The following is a 20,230-nucleotide window of genomic DNA, read 5'->3' on the forward strand; positions in this document are numbered from 1 at the left end:
CAGCATATTAGCAGTCTTGATTACGAAAAAAAGTTGCTTTAATTTCATTGTATGAAATTCATTGTATTAATTATGTTTTATTTTGTTTTAGTTTGGCTGGAATAAAAGCAGTTCATTTTTTAAGGTCAATTTTAAAGTCAATATTATTAGCTGCCCCCCCAAGAAGCGTTTTTCTTTTTTTCTTTTTCTTTTTTTTCATATTGTCTACAGAACAAAGCACTGTTATAATGACTTGCCTAGTTAACACAGTTTAAGTCAGAATTATTATGTATATCCCCCCCCCCCCATTTCTGTTTAACGGAGAGATTTTTTTTAACACATTTCTGAACACAATAATGTTAATAACTAATTTCTAATTAATGATTTCTGTTCTGACATACTTTAGTGTCACCAGATAAACTTGATAAAATTTGATTTAGCCTTTTTTGAAGATACAGAAAGAATCTGCTTGACGTGAGCAATCATTAGGCTGTCACTTTAGCTGAAATGGCAAAAGTAGTAGTACTTGATTATGAAAAAAGTAGCTTTCATTTCATTGTATGAAGTTCAGTGTATAGGTTAACTTAATTGTAATCCATATATATATATATATATATATATATATATATATATATATATATATATATATATATATACTATTAGCGTACTTGTAAGTGTACTACTTGAATATCATTTTACACTAAATTGTCCCTTTTTTAGTATATAAAAATTTACTATAAACTATAAGTAGATGAGTTTTAAATTCATACTACAATTAAGCGTATCTATATATTAAAAGCTGACTTTTGTATTAATTTGTTTGTGAAGGAAAAAAGTAAAGTTGTGACAGGCAGCCGACTGTCTTATATTCAGGGCTCTGCATTTAACCCAGCCAAGTGCACACACAGTAGTGAACACCTTGTATAGTGACATTCCTCAGTATACACGTTTCTATGTTTTACTGGCAATGGCATTTCATGTTTTAAAGAGCACGCAAGGTGTTAAGATACATGGCTTAAAACAACATAAATAATTCCTCTTACTGAAATATGTAGAATATGGACGCTTGTGCGTAGCAAAACTAAAGGCATTCTGAACTGTAAAATGGCAATGCATTTCTGTAATTAAACTTGCATCTTGTATGACATGCAGTATGTGTAAAGTTTTGCTGCAAAATGAAAATGATTTTGGTAAATGATAAATAGACATTTGGCATTTCCATCCACAGTATTAAAATGTAAATCACACAGTGTTTTTAATGTTTTAAAAGTTGTTGATCATGTCAAAATGATAGTTTAAAGGTCCCATGAAATTAAAGAAAGATTTTTAGATGTTAGTTTTAATATTGTTCGTTTTTAAGATATCTATAAGCCAGTGTGCTCCAAAACGGTGACAAAATTTGTGTTTAGAAGACATAAAATTAATATAAAAATGTAAAGCTTGTCACTTCCACCTAAATGGGTCACCACCTCATACTTCAGTTTATCATCAAATCATAACCAATCAAATGCTCTCCATATCTGATATGTCCCGCCCCCTTCAAGATGCTTTTCATTTGATACGCTTGAGCTCAACCACACTCTCTGGCAGAGAGGTGATAAAACAAAACATTACTGGCTGTTTTTTTTTTAAAAAAGGGGAGTAAAGAAAGGGGAGGAGCTACACTGTCCCACCCTCTCTTTGTGTTTTGGTTGAGATTACATCAAACATTGAATACAAATGCATATTCCAAAGCACTTCACAGGACCTTTAAATGTTATTTGTGCTTATTGGATTTACATGGTTAGGAAACTAGGACTGCATTTTCATCATTATACATCATGGGATGTAGCAAAATTCAATGTGTATTTCAAAATGCATTTAGACCCGAAGGTATAGCAAAAACTGTAGCAAGGTAATGGTGAGATAAATGTATTTTGAATGCATTAACACTCATTTAAGATGTTACTTTTTCAATTAATACATCGAATATTTTAGTTGCCTTCTCGTGACGATCGTCTGTAAATGAATTGATTAGCTACAAGCTGCACATCAGGAAAGGTAGCAAAGCTAATGTCAATATACACTTCTAAAAGGTAGCTACACTACATGTTTTTTCAGACTATTTTGTTTTCCACAAAGGCATAATATTACAAAAACGTCAGTCATTTTAGGTAAACTATTTAGTACTTAAAGCAGTGAAATCCAATTATAATGTCAGAACTTAAGCCCAATCCCACGCTCTGAAATTCCTGATCCCTGTCAAGGACACCTGTTGAACTCTACAGGATTACGCACACACACACAGAGATACACAGCACGACACTTCCTGGCCCCAATCCAACGCCTTCGTATGCTTTCACCCACTGGAGGGGGTAGTGTGTGACCAGCGCCTCCATGGCTGCAGGACCTGATGGCTGCCCGCCCTTACCGGACTATATCCACACCCCCTGTTCCCATCCCCTGTGGCAATGTTATGTCTTGTCGATGTGTTTTTGTGCTAGATTGCTGGGGCTTTTTCTTTCTCCCTGATCTCACATTGCTCTAACTTAAGAGCAAGGTGAGAGGGAGGTTTTTTTTGCCTCTCTTTCCTGAATGTATCTTATTTTCTGTTCCACCTCCTGTGACCTGTCTTCCCTGGAGTTGTGATGTCTGTGCACGGTCGGGGGGGTTCCATTTACCTGCATTTCGTTGCCTTGTACTTGTACATGTGTGATGACAATAAATTGAATCTAAATCTAATCTAGCCCTTCCACTTCCCCTTGTTTTAAGAGGAAGGGCTAGATTAGATAGCCCTTGAAACAAAGGTTTTTCAGGACCACACTTGAAACTAAGGGGTACAAATATTTCCCAGAATACACCATCTACAATGGCAGCATAGCTGCACACGGAAGTAAAGAGATGCACAAATTAGTAGTTACAACAAACAAGCCTATGTTTTAATACATTCACAACCGCGTTCGTGTTTTACCATTATGCTTTAAAAAAACCCGCTAAAATAAAAAATGCTAAATTTCGCAATCTATAATCCATAATCATAAATCCTGTATGGCTGTCCCACAACATTCTGACACTCAATGACACTCCAATACCCTGTCAGAAAGTCTAGTGGCTGGGAATGAGCTTTTTACAGTGTCTGCTATAATGTTAATGTTGTTTTCTTGTGTTTACATGTATGAATATGGCCATGGTGTAAATGCGCAGTATAGTTATGATCTTATTGCCACATTAGATCGTTATGATAACATGATATATGCCTTCAGTGATTTCCTGAAGATAAATACCAAAAAATAACGCAACTGGATTTACTAGAGCAGTTGCCATCGTCGATCTCATATGAAGCAAGAGATTGCGATGACATGTGCAGGTGCTGTAGTGCTGTCCTATTTTTAAAGCTGAATTTATACTTTCGCCTGGCACCGCATCGTGCACCTCCGCTGACTGTGCGCACACCTCGCGAAATGGATGAGGCTTTTACTATTGCCGCGTTCGCCCATGTGATATTCCCTAAAACAACAGGGGGCGGTCAAAAGAAAGTAGAAAGTTTCCGGATCCAAATGATATCATTAATATCATTCAATATTTGTAAACTAATAATTTGTTATTATTTGTATAAATTATTTCAATGATTATAAGGGTTTTTATAACCATTTAAGATTTTTTTTTATTTTTTTTATCAAACTTTGAACTTTACCTATTAAAAGTTTATTAAAATATTAATGACAGCAGAACATGGGTTGCTCTACAAATATATATATATTTTATATATATTATTTTATTTATGTATTTTTTTTTATTATTATTGCAAGAATAAAACGCAAAAAAAAAAAAAAAAGTACACTTACTAAAGAATACAGATGGCTTGCAATTTCTTGCCAAGAATTATTGATCATCTGGTTATCTCTATGATCACGGATAATAAAGATGTCTGTACAGTCATACCTGTTTTAGACAAAATCTCTTCAAAGTCATTCATATTCACTCAAGCAAACTAGCAGATGCGTCGAGTATAAACCAAGCTTTAGAGGTAAATTTTCAAGCCCCTCCCCTTCACACTCTGTTTCAAGGGCTAAGGGGAAGGTGTAGGGGTACAAAAATAGAATTGGGACTGGGTTTTAATGTTTCATTAAACATAGCTTTTTAAATTGATCAAACTGTCGAGTCAAAGTACAAAACTGCAACAAATTTAGCATTGCAGTTACAAATTAATTAACCTAGATTAAGCACATGGTTGCATTTTCCCAACAAATTAGTGACACATGGCTACATTTTGGTAAGAAATTTTATTGAAGAACTCAATCAGCGTTCGAACTTCAGGTTAATTGCCACCTGTTTACTTTATGATTTCAAATTCAACAGAAAAATAATATTTACAAATTAACAGAAATTAATAAATAAATAATTAAATGTAAAATCATGACTTGCATGATCTATCAATAGATGACTGTAATACACTATTGTAGTATGTTATCTTTTAAGATGACACTGTGCTGCTTTGCGTGTTCACTAAATGGAATGTAACTGTTGTCAAGCTACCCTCCTACGGGCGGGAAAGGGTAGATAACTACTGGAAAATCTACATTATCTTAAATAGCTGAGATGCTGTCAAGCTACTGAACAATGTAGGTAGTAGGTGATTAGTAGTTGATTATTCGTTTCATAAGCTGAAGCAGAAACATTTGACTCATTCAAATGATTTTTAGCACCTGAGAGGGATGTTGGATCTATTGCTGTAAAGAATATGTATGTCTGTAACATACAATGTTTTACTGGACTTATAGTTTTCAAACACCTTACAATCAAAAAGATGCAAAACCCTAGTTTAAACAATTAGCCTAGGATAATGTGACATCATAAATCATGCACCAGGGCAAAACATGAAGCTGAAGCATGCTTTAAAAATGTTAACAATGTGTTAAACTTTAACATTTTAAGATATGAATCACTTGCTGAATCAATGCTAAAAACATTGTGCTTAAAACCTTAGGAGCATGTTGGTTCATGCTTAAAGTGTGCAAACATGTGACAGCTAAAATGTGTCAATGTGTTAAAAAATGTGTTAAAAAATGTGATAGACGTGCAAGCATAGGTAACTCATGCTTTACTCAACATGTTAACATGTTATGTTTCATAATGCAAGTATGTTTAGAATAATAGAAATATACAAGCAATATGATAATGCATGATAATGTTCCAAGCATGCTAAGACACGCAGATTCAAGTTAACAATTTGTAAAAATTTGTTAACCATATACTGTATGTTAAACATGCTAGCAACAGGTTGATCTGTTCTATTCTATTGATGTGTTAAAACATGTTAGCCATACATTTTAAAACATGCTAGCAACAGGCTAACTAACAAGCTAATCTGTTCTCAGTGTCTAAAAACATGTTAACCATACAGTATGTGTTAAAACATGCTAGCATCAGGCTAACTGCACTAAGAAGCTAATCTGTACTGTTAATGCGAAGACATGTTAATCATACAGTATATGTTAAACATGCTAGCATCAGGGTAACTGTACTAAGAAGCTAATCTGTTCTATCAATGTGTAAAAACATGTTTGTTATATATTTACAAACATATTAGCAACAGGCTAACAAGCTAATCTGTTCTATCAATGTGTAAAAACATGTTAGCCATGTATTTTAAAACATGCTTGCAACAAGCTAATTAACAAGCTAATCTGTTCAGTACAACAAATTTACTGCCCTGCTGTAAAAAAACAGCTGAAACCAGCCTAGGCTGGGGTGATTTCCCAAACAATGACAAAACTTGTGGCTGAACTATAATAGTATGATGCATAATTTTGGAAAAGAACATTGTAGTGATGAGTGTTTCCCATAACCCGTAGTTTCTCTATTGCAAATCCATTGTTTGAACCACGTTAGTTATAACGTAAAACGCCGATAATGATGCTCTAAATGGGGTGGAGTAACAACTTCTATAGAGAAAAAACCCTATACTTTTTTGTGCAAATTATATTGTTTTACACGCATATGCATTTAAAAAAAATCTATATTAGTTTTGGTAAAAACTTGCACTCTTTTTTCATATTAATTAAAATACATGTAAACGGCACATATAGGGCCTGTGTTTCCTTTACAAATATTATTCATAATATGCCAGTCTATTTTAAAACATACAACCACTTAGCTAACACGTAGTAAAATCTCATATACTAATCACATAAGTTAGGATAATGGTTGTTATTTATAGTAGGCCATTTACTGAGAAAAGAAAAAATCCTACTTAATAATAATAATAATAACTATATATAATATATAATTATTATTATTATTATTATTATGTGACGCAATGGCGCTGTAGGTAGTGCTGTTGCCTCACAGCAACAATGTCGCTGGTTCGAGCCTCGGCTGGGTCAGTTCGCGTTTCAGTTTGGAGTGATGTTCTTCCTGCGTTCGCGTGGGTTTCCTCCGGGTGCTCCGGTTTCCCCCCACAGTTTAAAGACATGTGGTACAGGTGAATTGGGTAGGCTAAATTGTCCATAGTGTGTGAGTGAGTGTGTATGGATGTTTCCCAGAGATGGGTTGCGGCTGGAAGGGCATCCGCTGCGTAAAACATGTGCTCGATAAGTTGGTGGTTCATTTCGCCGCGGTGACCCCTGATTAATAAAAGGACTAAGCCAAAAAGAAAATGAAAGAATGAATTAATTATTATAATTATTATTAATTTATTATTATTGTTATTATTATTATTAAGTAGGATTTATTGGAGTCTACTTTTACTATTTGACACATTAAAATTCACTTTATGAGTGGGGTATTATTTGCTGAAAAAATGCTCACAAATTTCTTCGATTAATTTCTGACACTTCTTAAAAACAGAGTAGGTTTTAATTCTAAGGTATGTCATTAGTTGTAGATTCTGTTAAAGGAAAAACTGTATAAATGATAATAAAAAAACACCCCTGTAAAGTTATTAACACACATGTAATGATTTTTTTATGTTGTGGAATCACAAATCTGGATCTAAAATTAGAGGATTTATACTGTAATGCCAGGAGACAAATACAGAAATTCAACAATAATCCACAGAATTAGGCATGGACAGCTGAAAAACATTATGCCTCTCGGGCCACCTGCTGTTCAAATGCATAAAATTTGATTTTTTTAATCTTACTTTTACAGGGAAGCAATAGCAACACACACACACACACACATACACACGCACACGCACACGCACACGCACACGCACACGCACACACACACACACACACACACACACTTTCAGAAGAAAAACATTGTGGTATATGTTTGTCTTATGGACACTGTGCAAAGACATTTATGAAATGAAAACTATTATCTAGAAAATACATTCGCTAAGCCAAACGCAGAAAGAGCACTGAAAAAAATTCAAAAATAAAATCCAACTATTAGAACAAATAAACAAAACACAACATCAAAATATCTTTTTTCCTGTGGTATTTATTTAGTAAATGTGTTTCTATTAAGGTTTAATGTAATTCTTATTGGATAAAATATTATTCAAATCAACTAAGCAAAAATACATTTTTATGTGAATTTTTATATTTTATGCACATATTGAAGTTTCCATAAAGTGCAATAAGATGTACAAGCATGTGTAAAAACATGAACAGAAATAGATACAGAGTAATATAAAATGATTAAACATTCGAAATATCATTTCAATGATCAAAAGTACAGTGATAATAGGTTAAGCAACAACTTTAAATAAAAACAAGATTAAGACATCTGCTTGTGTATCTGTGTGCAAATAAGTACGATGTAAAACAAAAATACTGATTCTTTTTCCAATTCAAAAGCATAACTTGTGTAAATCTAAATCAATAAATAATGTTCTTCCTTGTGTATTGAATAGACAATATCGAAGTTATTTTTTTTAAGTTATCTCAAAAGTTATACTCTATACTTATATAAAAGTTTTCTCTATTTAATTAGTAATGTCCCAAAAAAGATGACTGAAATTTTATGACAAAGATGTTAACCAGCAAAGTTTATCCACTATAAACCTGTTGTTTATTTAGTTGTCATATTGTATTTCTTCTATCATTTAAGTTTTAAATTAAGATGCATGTTTAAACATTTCATAAAACACAAGCATGATGAGAAAAAGAGCTAAAAACAGTCCAATTTCACGAGGAAACATAACTATATTATGTGTTGTCAGAGAAGTGGCTAATTCGTATGAATTTATGCTATTTCATTCTTATGAAAACATACCACTTTTAAAGTAGGCATCCCACCTCTAAATCATTGATTACCAATTAAGATAAATAAATACTATATATATTATAATTTTTTGTGTTCATAATTTCGTGTAAATATGCTGTAAAGTATGTTAGAAAGCTAAAGTGTGATTAAATTGAAAGGTTTTCTTCATGTAAAATATATGAATGAAATGATACAAATGAATATGAATTAGCCACTAAATCAAAAAGTTACACATTGCCTTGAGATTGCATTGGGAAATCATTGATTACCAATTAAGATGAATAAATACTATATATATTAGTTTGATTATAATTATGTTTTGTGTTCATAATTTTGTGTAAATATGCTGTGAGGTATGTTAGAAAGCTTAAGGGTGATTAAATTGAAAGGTTTTCTTCATGTAAAGCAGCGACTTTCAGACGTTTTCTCATTACGGCTGCACCTTATTGACACGCCTTTTCTTTATCTCGAAGTTACCTGACAGCCCACGGCTGACCAGTACTTGTTTTATCTAAACACAGAGAGACAGACAGAATGGATTTTATTTGCATAATACTCCACTTGTTATAATTATGTTCATTCAAAATAAAATTCTCCATTGACTTACTTGCTGCAGAACAGCCTCCAGGTTATCACTCTGTGTCAGGTCTAAAAACGACGTGAGCTTAAATTGGGTTCCTATGATATTTTCTAAAGAGAAACATAAACATAATTACACCTCTTAACATATGTAGATCAAACAAACTAACATGTGAAACTGATTAAATATCTACCGAATCCTTTGTTTGAGATGAAGGCCCAGCGACCGGGAACATTTACATTAGTCGTGTTCTTGAGGTTTCGGTAGTTGCCATTAATTGAATCAGGGATCACAAAGTTGTTTACTGAGTTTATTGTGTTGTATCCGGCCTATTAAAACATGAAAAACAAATGTTAGGAAAACATAGAGAGTCGATGTGGAGTACAGAATTAAATCTTGGTATGTTTGTTTTACCTCCATTGTTTCATATAAGACCGCACAGTCTCCATAATTGATCAGAAAGAAAGACCAATCACCGCCTGAAATTAAAACCACTTGGAACAGGATTGCCTGAAAAAAAAAAACCCAACATAACATCATAATTCAAAGATTATAGAGACTGTGACCTCAATAAGTAAACAAATAAATGACTTTTTACCGGATTTGGCTGTAGATTGTACCTCCAAGTAGCAACAAAGACCCAGGAAGCATTGAAGTTTGTTGGAGAGAAATACTGGTTTATATCCTGAGTGGCGCGGTCGAGCACACTTCCATTAGTGTACTGCTGATATGAGAAAAAGCCAGTGTAATAATCATCATAGTCATTCCAGAGCGGAGCAACAAAATCTTCAGTTCCTCCAAAGGGATTCATGTCAACATTCAATGTTGGCGATAATGTGAATGAAAGAACTCCATTATAAATAGCCTGTAATAGGAGAAATCAATTTACATTCAGCAATAATCACTGCAGTTGCATTCAGATTTTGACTTGGAACAGAACTGAATTCTTACGTATAAGCTGTTGTATGTGTGACCAAAGAACGTAAATGGGGTTGAAAGAGCAACAGGATATGAGTTTTCATCGTAATTAACAATGTGTTCAGTGTCTCCTACAGTTGAGCCGAATGGATAGAATATTGCAGGAGCTGCCAAAAAAACACAAAGATGTGTGTAGTTAGAGTCAAAATCTTTCTGATTCTGATGCAACAAATTTAAAAGCCAATTAAATACCTGCATATGCGTTGAAGGCCCAGCGACCGGGAGCATTTACATTAGTCGTGTTCTTGAGGTTTCGGTAGTTGCCATTAATTGAATCAGGAATTACAAACTTGCTTATGGAGTTTATTGTGTCGTATCCGGCCTATAAAACCAAATGTGTTGAATAAATACAGAGCTGGTGTAGAAAATATATGACAATAATAATATATAATAATTTTAACTCCTGTGATGTTTTTACCTCTGTTACTTCATATAACGCAGCACAGTCACCATAATTCATCAGAAAGAAAGAGCCACCACCGCCTGAAATTAAAACCACTTGAAACAGGATTTGCTAAAAAGAAAAGGAAACAGATTACATCATGATTCACTGTCTGTAATGTCTCTGACATAGAAGAAATAAAATTAAACAACTTTTACCGGATTTGGCTGTAGATTGTATCTCCAGGTGGCAACAAAGACCCAAGAAGCTTGGAAGTTTACTTGAGAGAAATGCTGGTTTATATCCTGAGTGGCGCGATTGAGCACAATTCCATTAGTGTACTGCTGATATGAAATCAAGCCAGTGTAATAATCATCAAAGTCATTCCAGAGCGCAGCAATGTAATCTTCTCGTCCTCTGAAGGGACTATAGTAAGGGCCTGATGTTGATGTTATTGTGAATGTCAGGAGTCCATTATAAATAACCTGTAATATGAGAAATCAATTTACATCAAGCGATAATCACAATCTGGCTTATCACTGCATTTGCATTCAGACTTTGACAGACAATTGAACTGAATTCTTACATATAAGCTGTTGTATGTGTGGCCAAAGAATGTAAATGGGGTTGAAAGAGCAACAGAAAAGTGGTTTTCATAACCAGTTTCAGAATATTCAGTGTCTCCTACAGCCGAGCCGAATGGATAGAATATCTCTGGAGCTGCAGAGACAATAAAACACAAGAAAAGTAAAGTCAGAAAGAATCATCAGAATTGTATAATAAATGCTGATTCTGAATTTAATGCAGTTCTCATTTGAAAGTCAGTAAATACCTGTCCACGGCTGTGCAGAACTCATCGCAACAACTGGTAAAGAAAAAACATTAATATACAAAATACTTCTGTGAAGTACAAATAAAGTGTCGTCAATAACTCACTGCATTATTACCTGGAGGAACTGTTGTGGTTGTAAATGTGGTGGTAGCTGAAAAATATACAAATAATTTAAACAGCAACTAATTTTTCATTAAACCATAACTTCATTAGACCAGTTTTCTTTACTATAACTTTCACCAGAATCAATGAAGCTTAGATATTATTTATCACAGGAGTTGTCTATAACTATCTGCATTATTACCTGGTGGAACTGTGGTTGACAATGTGGTGGTTGCTGAAAGAATAAATAAAAAAGAAAACAGCAATGGATAATTCATTAAACTCATGTTGTTAGTGGAGTTTTCCGTCCTATGACTTTCACCAGAAACAAACACGCTTAGACATTAAATTCATCAAGATGAAAAAAAAAGCTAAATTATTACAATATTACCTGATGTAACTGTGGTGTTTGGTGTGCTGTATACTGAAATAATGGACAAAAGTAAAAACAAAATGTAAACTTACTTCATGAGGTTTTTCATTTGCCATAATTTTCACCACAAAATAAACAAATCTAGATATCGAAACAACAAATATGACACAAATTACTTTTACAAACTTGAGTGCCCACAAGGTTCTCTAGCCCCATTGCCAGTCACCCGGACTACACTTCCCATAATCTATTGGAATAATTATTAATCCCAGCTGTCACTCATTACACAGACTATTTAGGACTATTTAAGAAGAAATTCATTTGGATCCTCAGCTTTGTGGTCACTCTCCCAGTTCACTACATTACATTATTAGGTTTTTGAACACAATGGACTATTGGATGTCTCAGACATGCAAACGGGACATGCTAAATTATTACCTGAATGCATGAACATGAATATTATTAGACACCCACACATGAACACATTTGACATATAGTCCTAAAAACAGCAATTTGTGATGGGACATTAAAAATATATACTCTCTCAGTAAGAAAGAAAGAAGAAACCAAATGCCTTTTCAAGCTTCCACTGATCTATAATTTTCTACTTGCATTACATTCTAATAAAAAAAAAAATCGATTTACTTTAAGCTTAATGTTTTTGTCCATGTTTAGACGTTTATTAAACTTCTTTTAAATAAGATGTCTAATAGTTATGGTGCATGCCTTTGTGTTTCCCCATGAACGAGCTCCTGTCTCTGTGAAAATGTTGTCTCTCTCTCTCTCTCTCTCTCTCTCTCTCTCTCTCTCTCTCTCTCTCTCTCTCTGCTTTGCTCACTTTTTCTCTCTCACTGACTCTCACTCTTTCCCTCGCTCTGCCTCTCTCCATGTGTATCTCTGGAATGTGCCCTCTGGCCTCGACACTTCAATCTTGTCTTGTCTAGAACGGCTTCCTCATGATTTGCTACCTATTATTCTGCTTTTGTTTGCAGACAATAAACAATCAATAGAATTTGTGCCACACAATAGCTATGTTTCCATCCAAAAATGCGAATGAACTTTATGCGCAAAACTGGAATATCGCATAAAAGACGTGTGAATAAAGCAGCATTTCCATCCAACGAGTCAAAGCGAACAAAATCGTCACTTCCTGATTAACTGGCGCCAAATAGCAACAGTAAAAACTGAATTTGCTGCAGTAGGAGAAGCTGCGTCAATCTTTTCTTTATTTAATAAATGGCTTGTGCCTCAGGAGGCAATCCTGACACACAGTGAACGTGCGGTGATGTTTGAAGGTGTGAGATGCGGAGCACAGACAACTCTTGATTCTGGAGGTCATTAATAATATAATAACACTAATATTTAAATGGTTAAGGCATTTTAGATTGATCAAAACAACATTTCAGATGTTTTACAGTGTGTTCAGCCGGGTTTGTCCATTTATACACATTTTTATCATCACATGATCTCTTATAACAAAATCACATGACCTTTTTTTTGATGCGCATACTGGAATTTGTGCGGTAAAAGTATTTCCATTGTAGTTTATGCGCATATTTTCTTATCAAATAAAAAGTTTACCCTACTCAGTTACGTGCATATGTTTTTTATGTGCATTTTCAAAATGTATGCGCATCTTGGCATCTTGGAAACATGGCTAATGACTGTATCATTCAAAATCTTTTGACAACTTCTAAAATGACACACAAACATAGCTTGACAAACAACTGACTCATGAACTTGATCAAACTACCTGATCCGCTGGTTGCGTTGAAGGCCCAGCGACCGGGAGCATTTACATTAGTCGTGTTCTTGAGGTTTCGGTAGTTGCCATTAATTGAATCAGGAATTACAAAGCTGCTTATGGAGTTTATTGTGTTGAATCCGGCCTATAAAACCAAATGTTATTAATGCAAACAGAGCTGATGTTTTTCAATTCAATTCAATTCAGTTCAATGAATTGAGCTGATGTATAAAATATATGATTGATTTTTAAATCCTGTGCTGCTTTACCTCTGTTACTTCATATAACACAGCACAGTCACCATAATTCATCAGAAAGAAAGAGCCACCACCGCCTGAAATTAAAACCACTTGAAACAGGATTTGCTAAAAAGAAAAGGAAACAAATTACATCATGATTCACTGTCTGTAATGTCTCTGACATGGAAGAAATAAAATAAACAACTTTTACTGGATTTGGCTGTAGATTGTATCTCCAGGTGGCAACAAAAACCCAAGAAGCCTGGAAGTTCACTGGAGAGAAATACTGGTTTATATCCTGAGTGGCGCGGTCGAGCACACTTCCATTAGTGTACTGCTGATATGAAATCAAGCCAGTGTAATAATCATCAAAGTCATTCCAGAGTGCAGCAATGTAATCTTCACTTCCTCTGAAGGGACTATAGTAAGGGCCTGATGTTGATGTTATTGTGAATGTCAGGAGTCCATTATAAATGACCTGCAATATGAGAAATCAATTTACATCAAGCGATAATCTCAATCTGGCTTATCACTGCATTTGCATTCAGACTTTGACAGACAATTGAACTGAATTCTTACATATAAGCTGTTGTATGTGTGGCCAAAGAACGTAAATGGGGTTGAAAGAGCAACAGAAAAGTGGTTTTCAGAACCAGTTTCAGAATATTCAGCGTCTCCTACAGCCGAGCCGAATGGATAGAATATCTCTGGAGCTGCAGAGAGAATAAAACACAAGAAAAGTAAAGTCAGAAAGAATCATCAGAATTGTGTAATAATTGCTGATTCTGAATTTAATGCAGTTCTCATTTGAAAGTCAGTAAATACCTGTCCACGGCTGTGCAGAACTCATCGCAACAACTGGTAAAGAATAAAACATTAATATACAAAATACTTCTGTGAAGTACAAATAAAGTTTTGTCAATAACTCGCTGCAATATTACCTGGAGGAACTGTTGTGGTTGTAAATGTGGTGGTAGCTGAAAAATATACAAATAATTTAAACAGCAACTAATTTTTCATTAAACCATAACTTCATTAGACCAGTTTTCTTTACTATAACTTTCACCAGAATCAATGAAGCTTAGATATTATTTATCACAGGAGTTGTCTATAACTATCTGCATTATTACCTGGTGGAACTGTGGTTGACAATGTGGTGGTTGCTGAAAGAATAAATAAAAAAGAAAACAGCAATGGATAATTCATTAAACTCATGTTGTTAGTGGAGTTTTCCGTCCTATGACTTTCACCAGAAACAAACACGCTTAGACATTAAATTCATCAAGATGAAATAAAAAAAGCTAAATTATTACAATATTACCTGATGTAACTGTGGTGTTTGGTGTGCTGTATACTGAAATAATAGACAAAAGTAAAAACAAAATGTAAACTTACTTCATGAGGTTTTTCATTTGCCATAATTTTCACCACAAAATAAACAAATCTAGATATCGAAACAACAAATATGACACAAATTACTTTTACAAACTGGAGTGCCCACGAGGTTCTCTAGCCCCATTGCCAGTCACCCGGACTACACTTCCCATAATCTATTGGAATAATTATTAATCCCAGCTGTCACTCATTACACAGACTATTTAGGACTATTTAAGAAGAAATTCATTTGGATCCTCAGCTTTGTGGTCACTCTCCCAGTTCACTACATTACATTATTAGGTTTTTGAACACAATGGACTATTGGATGTCTCAGACATGCAAACGGTACATGCTAAATTATTACCTGAATGCATGAACATGAATATTATTAGACACCCACACATGAACACATTTGACATATACTCCTAAAAACAGCAATTTGTGATGGGACATTAAAAATATATACTCTCTCAGTAAGAAAGAAAGAAGAAACCAAATGCCTTTTCAAGCTTCCACTGATCTATAATTTTCTACTTGCATTACATTCTAATAAAAAAAAAATCGATTTACTTTAAGCTTAATGTTTTTGTCCATGTTTAGACGATTATTAAACTTCTTTTAAATAAGAAGTCTAATAGTTATGGTGCATGCCTTTGTGTTTCCCCATGAACGAGCTCCTGTCTCTGTGAAAATGTTGTCATATCATTCTCTCTCTCTCTCTCTCTCTCTCTCTCTCTCTCTCTCTCTCTCTCTCTCTCTCTCTCTCTCTCTCTCTGCTTTGCTCACTTTTTCTCTCTCACTGACTCTCACTCTTTCCCTCGCTCTGCCTCTCTCCATGTGTATCTCTGGAATGTGCCCTCTGGCCTCGACACTTCAATCTTGTCTTGTCTAGAACGGCTTCCTCATGATTTGCTACCTATTATTCTGCTTTTGTTTGCAGACAATAAACAATCAATAGAATTTGTGCCACACAATAGCTATGTTTCCATCCAAAACTGCGGATGAACTTTATGTGCAAAACTGGAATATCGCATAAAAGACGTGTGAATAAAGCAGCATTTCCATCCAACGAGTCAAAGCAAACAGAATTGTCACTTCCTGATTAATTGGCGCCAAATATCAACAGTAAAACGGAATTTGCTGCAGTAGGTAAAGCTGCGTCAATATTTCCTTATTTAATAAATGGCTTGTGCCTCAGGAGGCAATCCTGACACACAGTGAACGTGCGGTGACGTTTGAAGGTGTGAGATGCGGAGCACAGACAACTCTTGATTCTGGAGGTCATTAATAATATAATAACACTAATATTTAAATGGTTAAGGCATTTTAGATTGATCAAAACAACATTTCAGATGTTTTACAGTGTGTTCAGCCGGGTTTGTCCATTTATACACATTTTTATCATCACATGATTTCTTATAACAAAATCACATGACCTTTTTTTTGATGCGCATACTGGAATTTGTGCGGTAAAAGTATTTCCATTGTAGTTTATGCGCATATTTTCTTATCAAATAAAAAGTTTACCCTACTCAGTTACGTGCATATGTTTTTTATGTGCATTTTCAAAATGTATGCGCATCTTGGCATCTTGGAAACATGGCTAATGACTGTATCATTCAAAATCTTTTGACAACTTCTAAAATGACACACAAACATAGCTTGACAAACAACTGACTCATGAACTTGATCAAACTACCTGATCCGCTGGTTGCGTTGAAGGCCCAGCGACCGGGAGCATTTACATTAGTCGTGTTCTTGAGGTTTCGGTAGTTGCCATTAATTGAATCAGGAATTACAAAGCTGCTTATGGAGTTTATTGTGTTGAATCCGGCCTATAAAACCAAATGTTATTAATGCAAACAGAGCTGATGTTTTTCAATTCAATTCAATTCAGTTCAATGAATTGAGCTGATGTATAAAATATATGATTGATTTTTAAATCCTGTGCTGCTTTACCTCTGTTACTTCATATAACACAGCACAGTCACCATAATTCATCAGAAAGAAAGAGCCACCACCGCCTGAAATTAAAACCACTTGAAACAGGATTTGCTAAAAAGAAAAGGAAACAAATTACATCATGATTCACTGTCTGTAATGTCTCTGACATGGAAGAAATAAAATAAACAACTTTTACTGGATTTGGCTGTAGATTGTATCTCCAGGTGGCAACAAAAACCCAAGAAGCCTGGAAGTTCACTGGAGAGAAATACTGGTTTATATCCTGAGTGGCGCGGTCGAGCACACTTCCATTAGTGTACTGCTGATATGAAATCAAGCCAGTGTAATAATCATCAAAGTCATTCCAGAGTGCAGCAATGTAATCTTCACTTCCTCTGAAGGGACTATAGTAAGGGCCTGATGTTGATGTTATTGTGAATGTCAGGAGTCCATTATAAATGACCTGCAATATGAGAAATCAATTTACATCAAGCGATAATCTCAATCTGGCTTATCACTGCATTTGCATTCAGACTTTGACAGACAATTGAACTGAATTCTTACATATAAGCTGTTGTATGTGTGGCCAAAGAACGTAAATGGGGTTGAAAGAGCAACAGAAAAGTGGTTTTCAGAACCAGTTTCAGAATATTCAGCGTCTCCTACAGCCGAGCCGAATGGATAGAATATCTCTGGAGCTGCAGAGAGAATAAAACACAAGAAAAGTAAAGTCAGAAAGAATCATCAGAATTGTGTAATAATTGCTGATTCTGAATTTAATGCAGTTCTCATTTGAAAGTCAGTAAATACCTGTCCACGGCTGTGCAGAACTCATCGCAACAACTGGTAAAGAAAAAACATTAATATACAAAATACTTCTGTGAAGTACAAATAAAGTTTTGTCAATAACTCGCTGCATTATTACCTGGAGGAACTGTGGTGGTTGTCAATGTGGTGGTAGCTGAAAAATATACAAAAAATGTGAACGGCAATGAATGATTCATTAAACTCACTTCATTAGATTACTTTTCTTTATTAAAACTTTCACTAGAAAAAAAAGCTTAGACATTATTCATTAAGGTGAAAAAAGGTTTTTTTATAGTAATATTAGTGCATGAGGGACAGATGAGAGAGATGCTGCTCCATATGAAGTTAAACACTCAGAAACATGAACAGCTAACGAAGAACAACAACAGCAGAAACATAGAGACTTAAATACAGGGAGAGCAACAGGCTAACAAGAAAACAAGATGCAGGAAATCAAATGTGAAGCCGGCAGGAAGGAAAACAAGAAAACAAACCAGATAAATCATTTCTGTGAAGTACATAAATACACTGCATATACCCCAGTGCATTATTACCTGGTGTAACTGTGGTGTTTGGTGTGCTGTATACTGAAATAATGGACAAAAGTAAAAACACAAATGAATCATTTATTAAACTTACTTCATGAGTGAAGTTTTTTTCTTTCCCATAACATAAATAAACAAGCCCAGACATCAAAATAATAAATATGACAAAAATTACTATTATTGTTATGATCACCAGCTGGAGTGCCCACAAGGTCCTCTAGCCCCATTACCATTGCAAGCCACCCGGACTACATTTCCCATAATCTGTTGGACTAATTATTTATCCAGCTGTTTCTCATTACACAAACTATTTAAGACTCGCAATCAAATTCCTTCACTCTGAAGTCAATCGCTTGCTGTAGTTGCATTTATGAGTATTTCCTGTATTCCCCACTTCAGCCTTGTCTGTGTTTGTGACCTTCTTTATTTATTGATGGTTTGCTGCCTACCCTGATTATTGCCTGCATCTTGGATTACTTTTTTGCAAATTCAACATTGTAATTTGACCCTGCTATTTTTGACCATCCTTTTATAAAAAAAACTGCACGTGGATCCTCAACTTCATGGTCACGCTCTTAGATCATTACATTACATTAATAAAGTTTTTGGACACAATGGACTATTGGAGGTCTTTGGCATGAAAATGAGGCATGCTAAATTATTACCCCAAAGCATGAACATGAATATTATTATATACACACACATGAACACAGTTCATAATTGTCAACTATACTCCTAAACAGAAAGGTGGGATGGGACATTGAAAAAATATACCATCTCTTTAAGAAAGAAAGAAGAAACCAACTGCCTTTATGAGCTTTCACTGATCTACGATTTGCTGCTTGCTTTAAATTCTAACTTAAAAAAAAATCTACTTCAAGCTTATTTTTTTTTTGTCTATGTTTGTGTCATACAATGTCTGTATCATTCTGACAACATCTAAAAAACACTCAAACATAGCTTGACCATCAACTGACTCGAAAACTTGATCAAGCTCCTACAGTACCTGATCCACTGGTTGCGTTGAAGGCCCAGCGACCGGGAACATTTACATTAGTCGTGTTCTTGAGGTTTCGGTAGTTGCCATTAATTGAATCAGGAATTACAAAGCTGCTTATGGAGTTGATTGTGTTGAATCCGGCCTATAAAACAAAATGTTTGAATGCATACAGAGCTGATGTAGAAAATATATGACTGAATTTTAACTCCTGTGATGTTTTTACCTCTGTTACTTCATTTAACGAAGCACAGTCACCATAATTCAACAGAAAGAAAGATTCACCACCACCTGAGATTAAAACCACTTGGAACAGGATTTGCTAAAAAGAAAAGAAACAACATCATGATTCATATAGTTTGTGACATGGAAAAAATAAAATAAATAGCATTTACCGGATTTGGCTGAAAATTGTATCTCCAGGTGGCAACAAAGACCCAGGAGGCACTAAAGTTTGTTGGAGAGAAATATTGGTTTATATGCTGAGTGGCGCGGTCGAGCACACTTCCATTAGTGTACTGCTGATATGAAATCAAGCCAGTGTAATAATCATCAAAGTCATTCCAGAGCGCAGCAATGTAATCTTCATTTCCTCTGAGAGGACTATAGGCAGGTCCTGATGTTGATGTTATTGTAAATGTCAGGAGTCCATTATAAATAACCTGCAATTTACATCAAGCAATAATCACAAACAGGCTTATCACTGCATTTGCATTCAGACTTTGACAGACAATTGAACTGCATTCTTACGTATAAGCTGTTGTATGTGTGGCCAAAGAATGTAAATGGAGACAAAAGAGCAACAGGATATGAGCTTTCATCGTAATTAACGTTGTGTTCAGTGTCTCCTACAACCGAGCCGAATGGATAGAATATCTCTGGTGCTGCAGAGAGAATAAAACACAAGAAAAGAAATGCCAAAAAAGTCAAAAATCGAAGTCAGAATTGGACAAGTATGCCAATTCGTATATGAATGCAGCAATAATGTAAAAGTCAGCAAATACCTGTCCATGGCTGTGCAGAAGTTGTTGCAACAACTGTTAAAGAGAAAACAATAACAGATAAAACACTTCTGTGAAGTAGATAAAAACATTGAGCAGGAGTCATCCAAAATATCATTACCTGGTGGAACTGTGATGGTTGGCAATGCGGTGG

The 20,230-nt window shown here is 34.8% G+C and overlaps 1 protein-coding gene across 1 annotated transcript in view; it reads right to left on the minus strand.

Annotated features, from left to right (window-relative positions):
- LOC130238115 (uncharacterized) overlaps positions 1-20,230 on the minus strand; it is a 91,578-nt gene that overhangs the window by 29,747 nt on the left and 41,601 nt on the right. Inside the window, exons 16-35 of the mRNA XM_056469022.1 lie at positions 19,471-19,737; positions 19,302-19,397; positions 19,085-19,220; positions 18,088-18,120; positions 17,652-17,687; positions 17,537-17,569; positions 17,291-17,424; positions 16,923-17,189; positions 16,742-16,837; positions 16,482-16,617; positions 14,727-14,759; positions 14,536-14,568; positions 14,347-14,382; positions 14,231-14,263; positions 13,985-14,118; positions 13,617-13,883; positions 13,436-13,531; positions 13,176-13,311; positions 11,441-11,473; positions 11,252-11,284 (exon numbers count right to left, since the gene is read on the minus strand). Of these exons, the coding sequence (XP_056324997.1) occupies positions 11,252-11,284; positions 11,441-11,473; positions 13,176-13,311; positions 13,436-13,531; positions 13,617-13,883; positions 13,985-14,118; positions 14,231-14,263; positions 14,347-14,382; positions 14,536-14,568; positions 14,727-14,759; positions 16,482-16,617; positions 16,742-16,837; positions 16,923-17,189; positions 17,291-17,424; positions 17,537-17,569; positions 17,652-17,687; positions 18,088-18,120; positions 19,085-19,220; positions 19,302-19,397; positions 19,471-19,737 (2,068 nt within the window). The remainder of the gene's footprint in view (positions 1-11,251; positions 11,285-11,440; positions 11,474-13,175; positions 13,312-13,435; positions 13,532-13,616; positions 13,884-13,984; positions 14,119-14,230; positions 14,264-14,346; positions 14,383-14,535; positions 14,569-14,726; positions 14,760-16,481; positions 16,618-16,741; positions 16,838-16,922; positions 17,190-17,290; positions 17,425-17,536; positions 17,570-17,651; positions 17,688-18,087; positions 18,121-19,084; positions 19,221-19,301; positions 19,398-19,470; positions 19,738-20,230) is intronic.

The sequence above is a fragment of the Danio aesculapii genome, chromosome 12 (genome assembly GCF_903798145.1).
Source record: "Danio aesculapii chromosome 12, fDanAes4.1, whole genome shotgun sequence".
NCBI classification, from domain to species: Eukaryota; Metazoa; Chordata; class Actinopteri; order Cypriniformes; family Danionidae; genus Danio; species Danio aesculapii.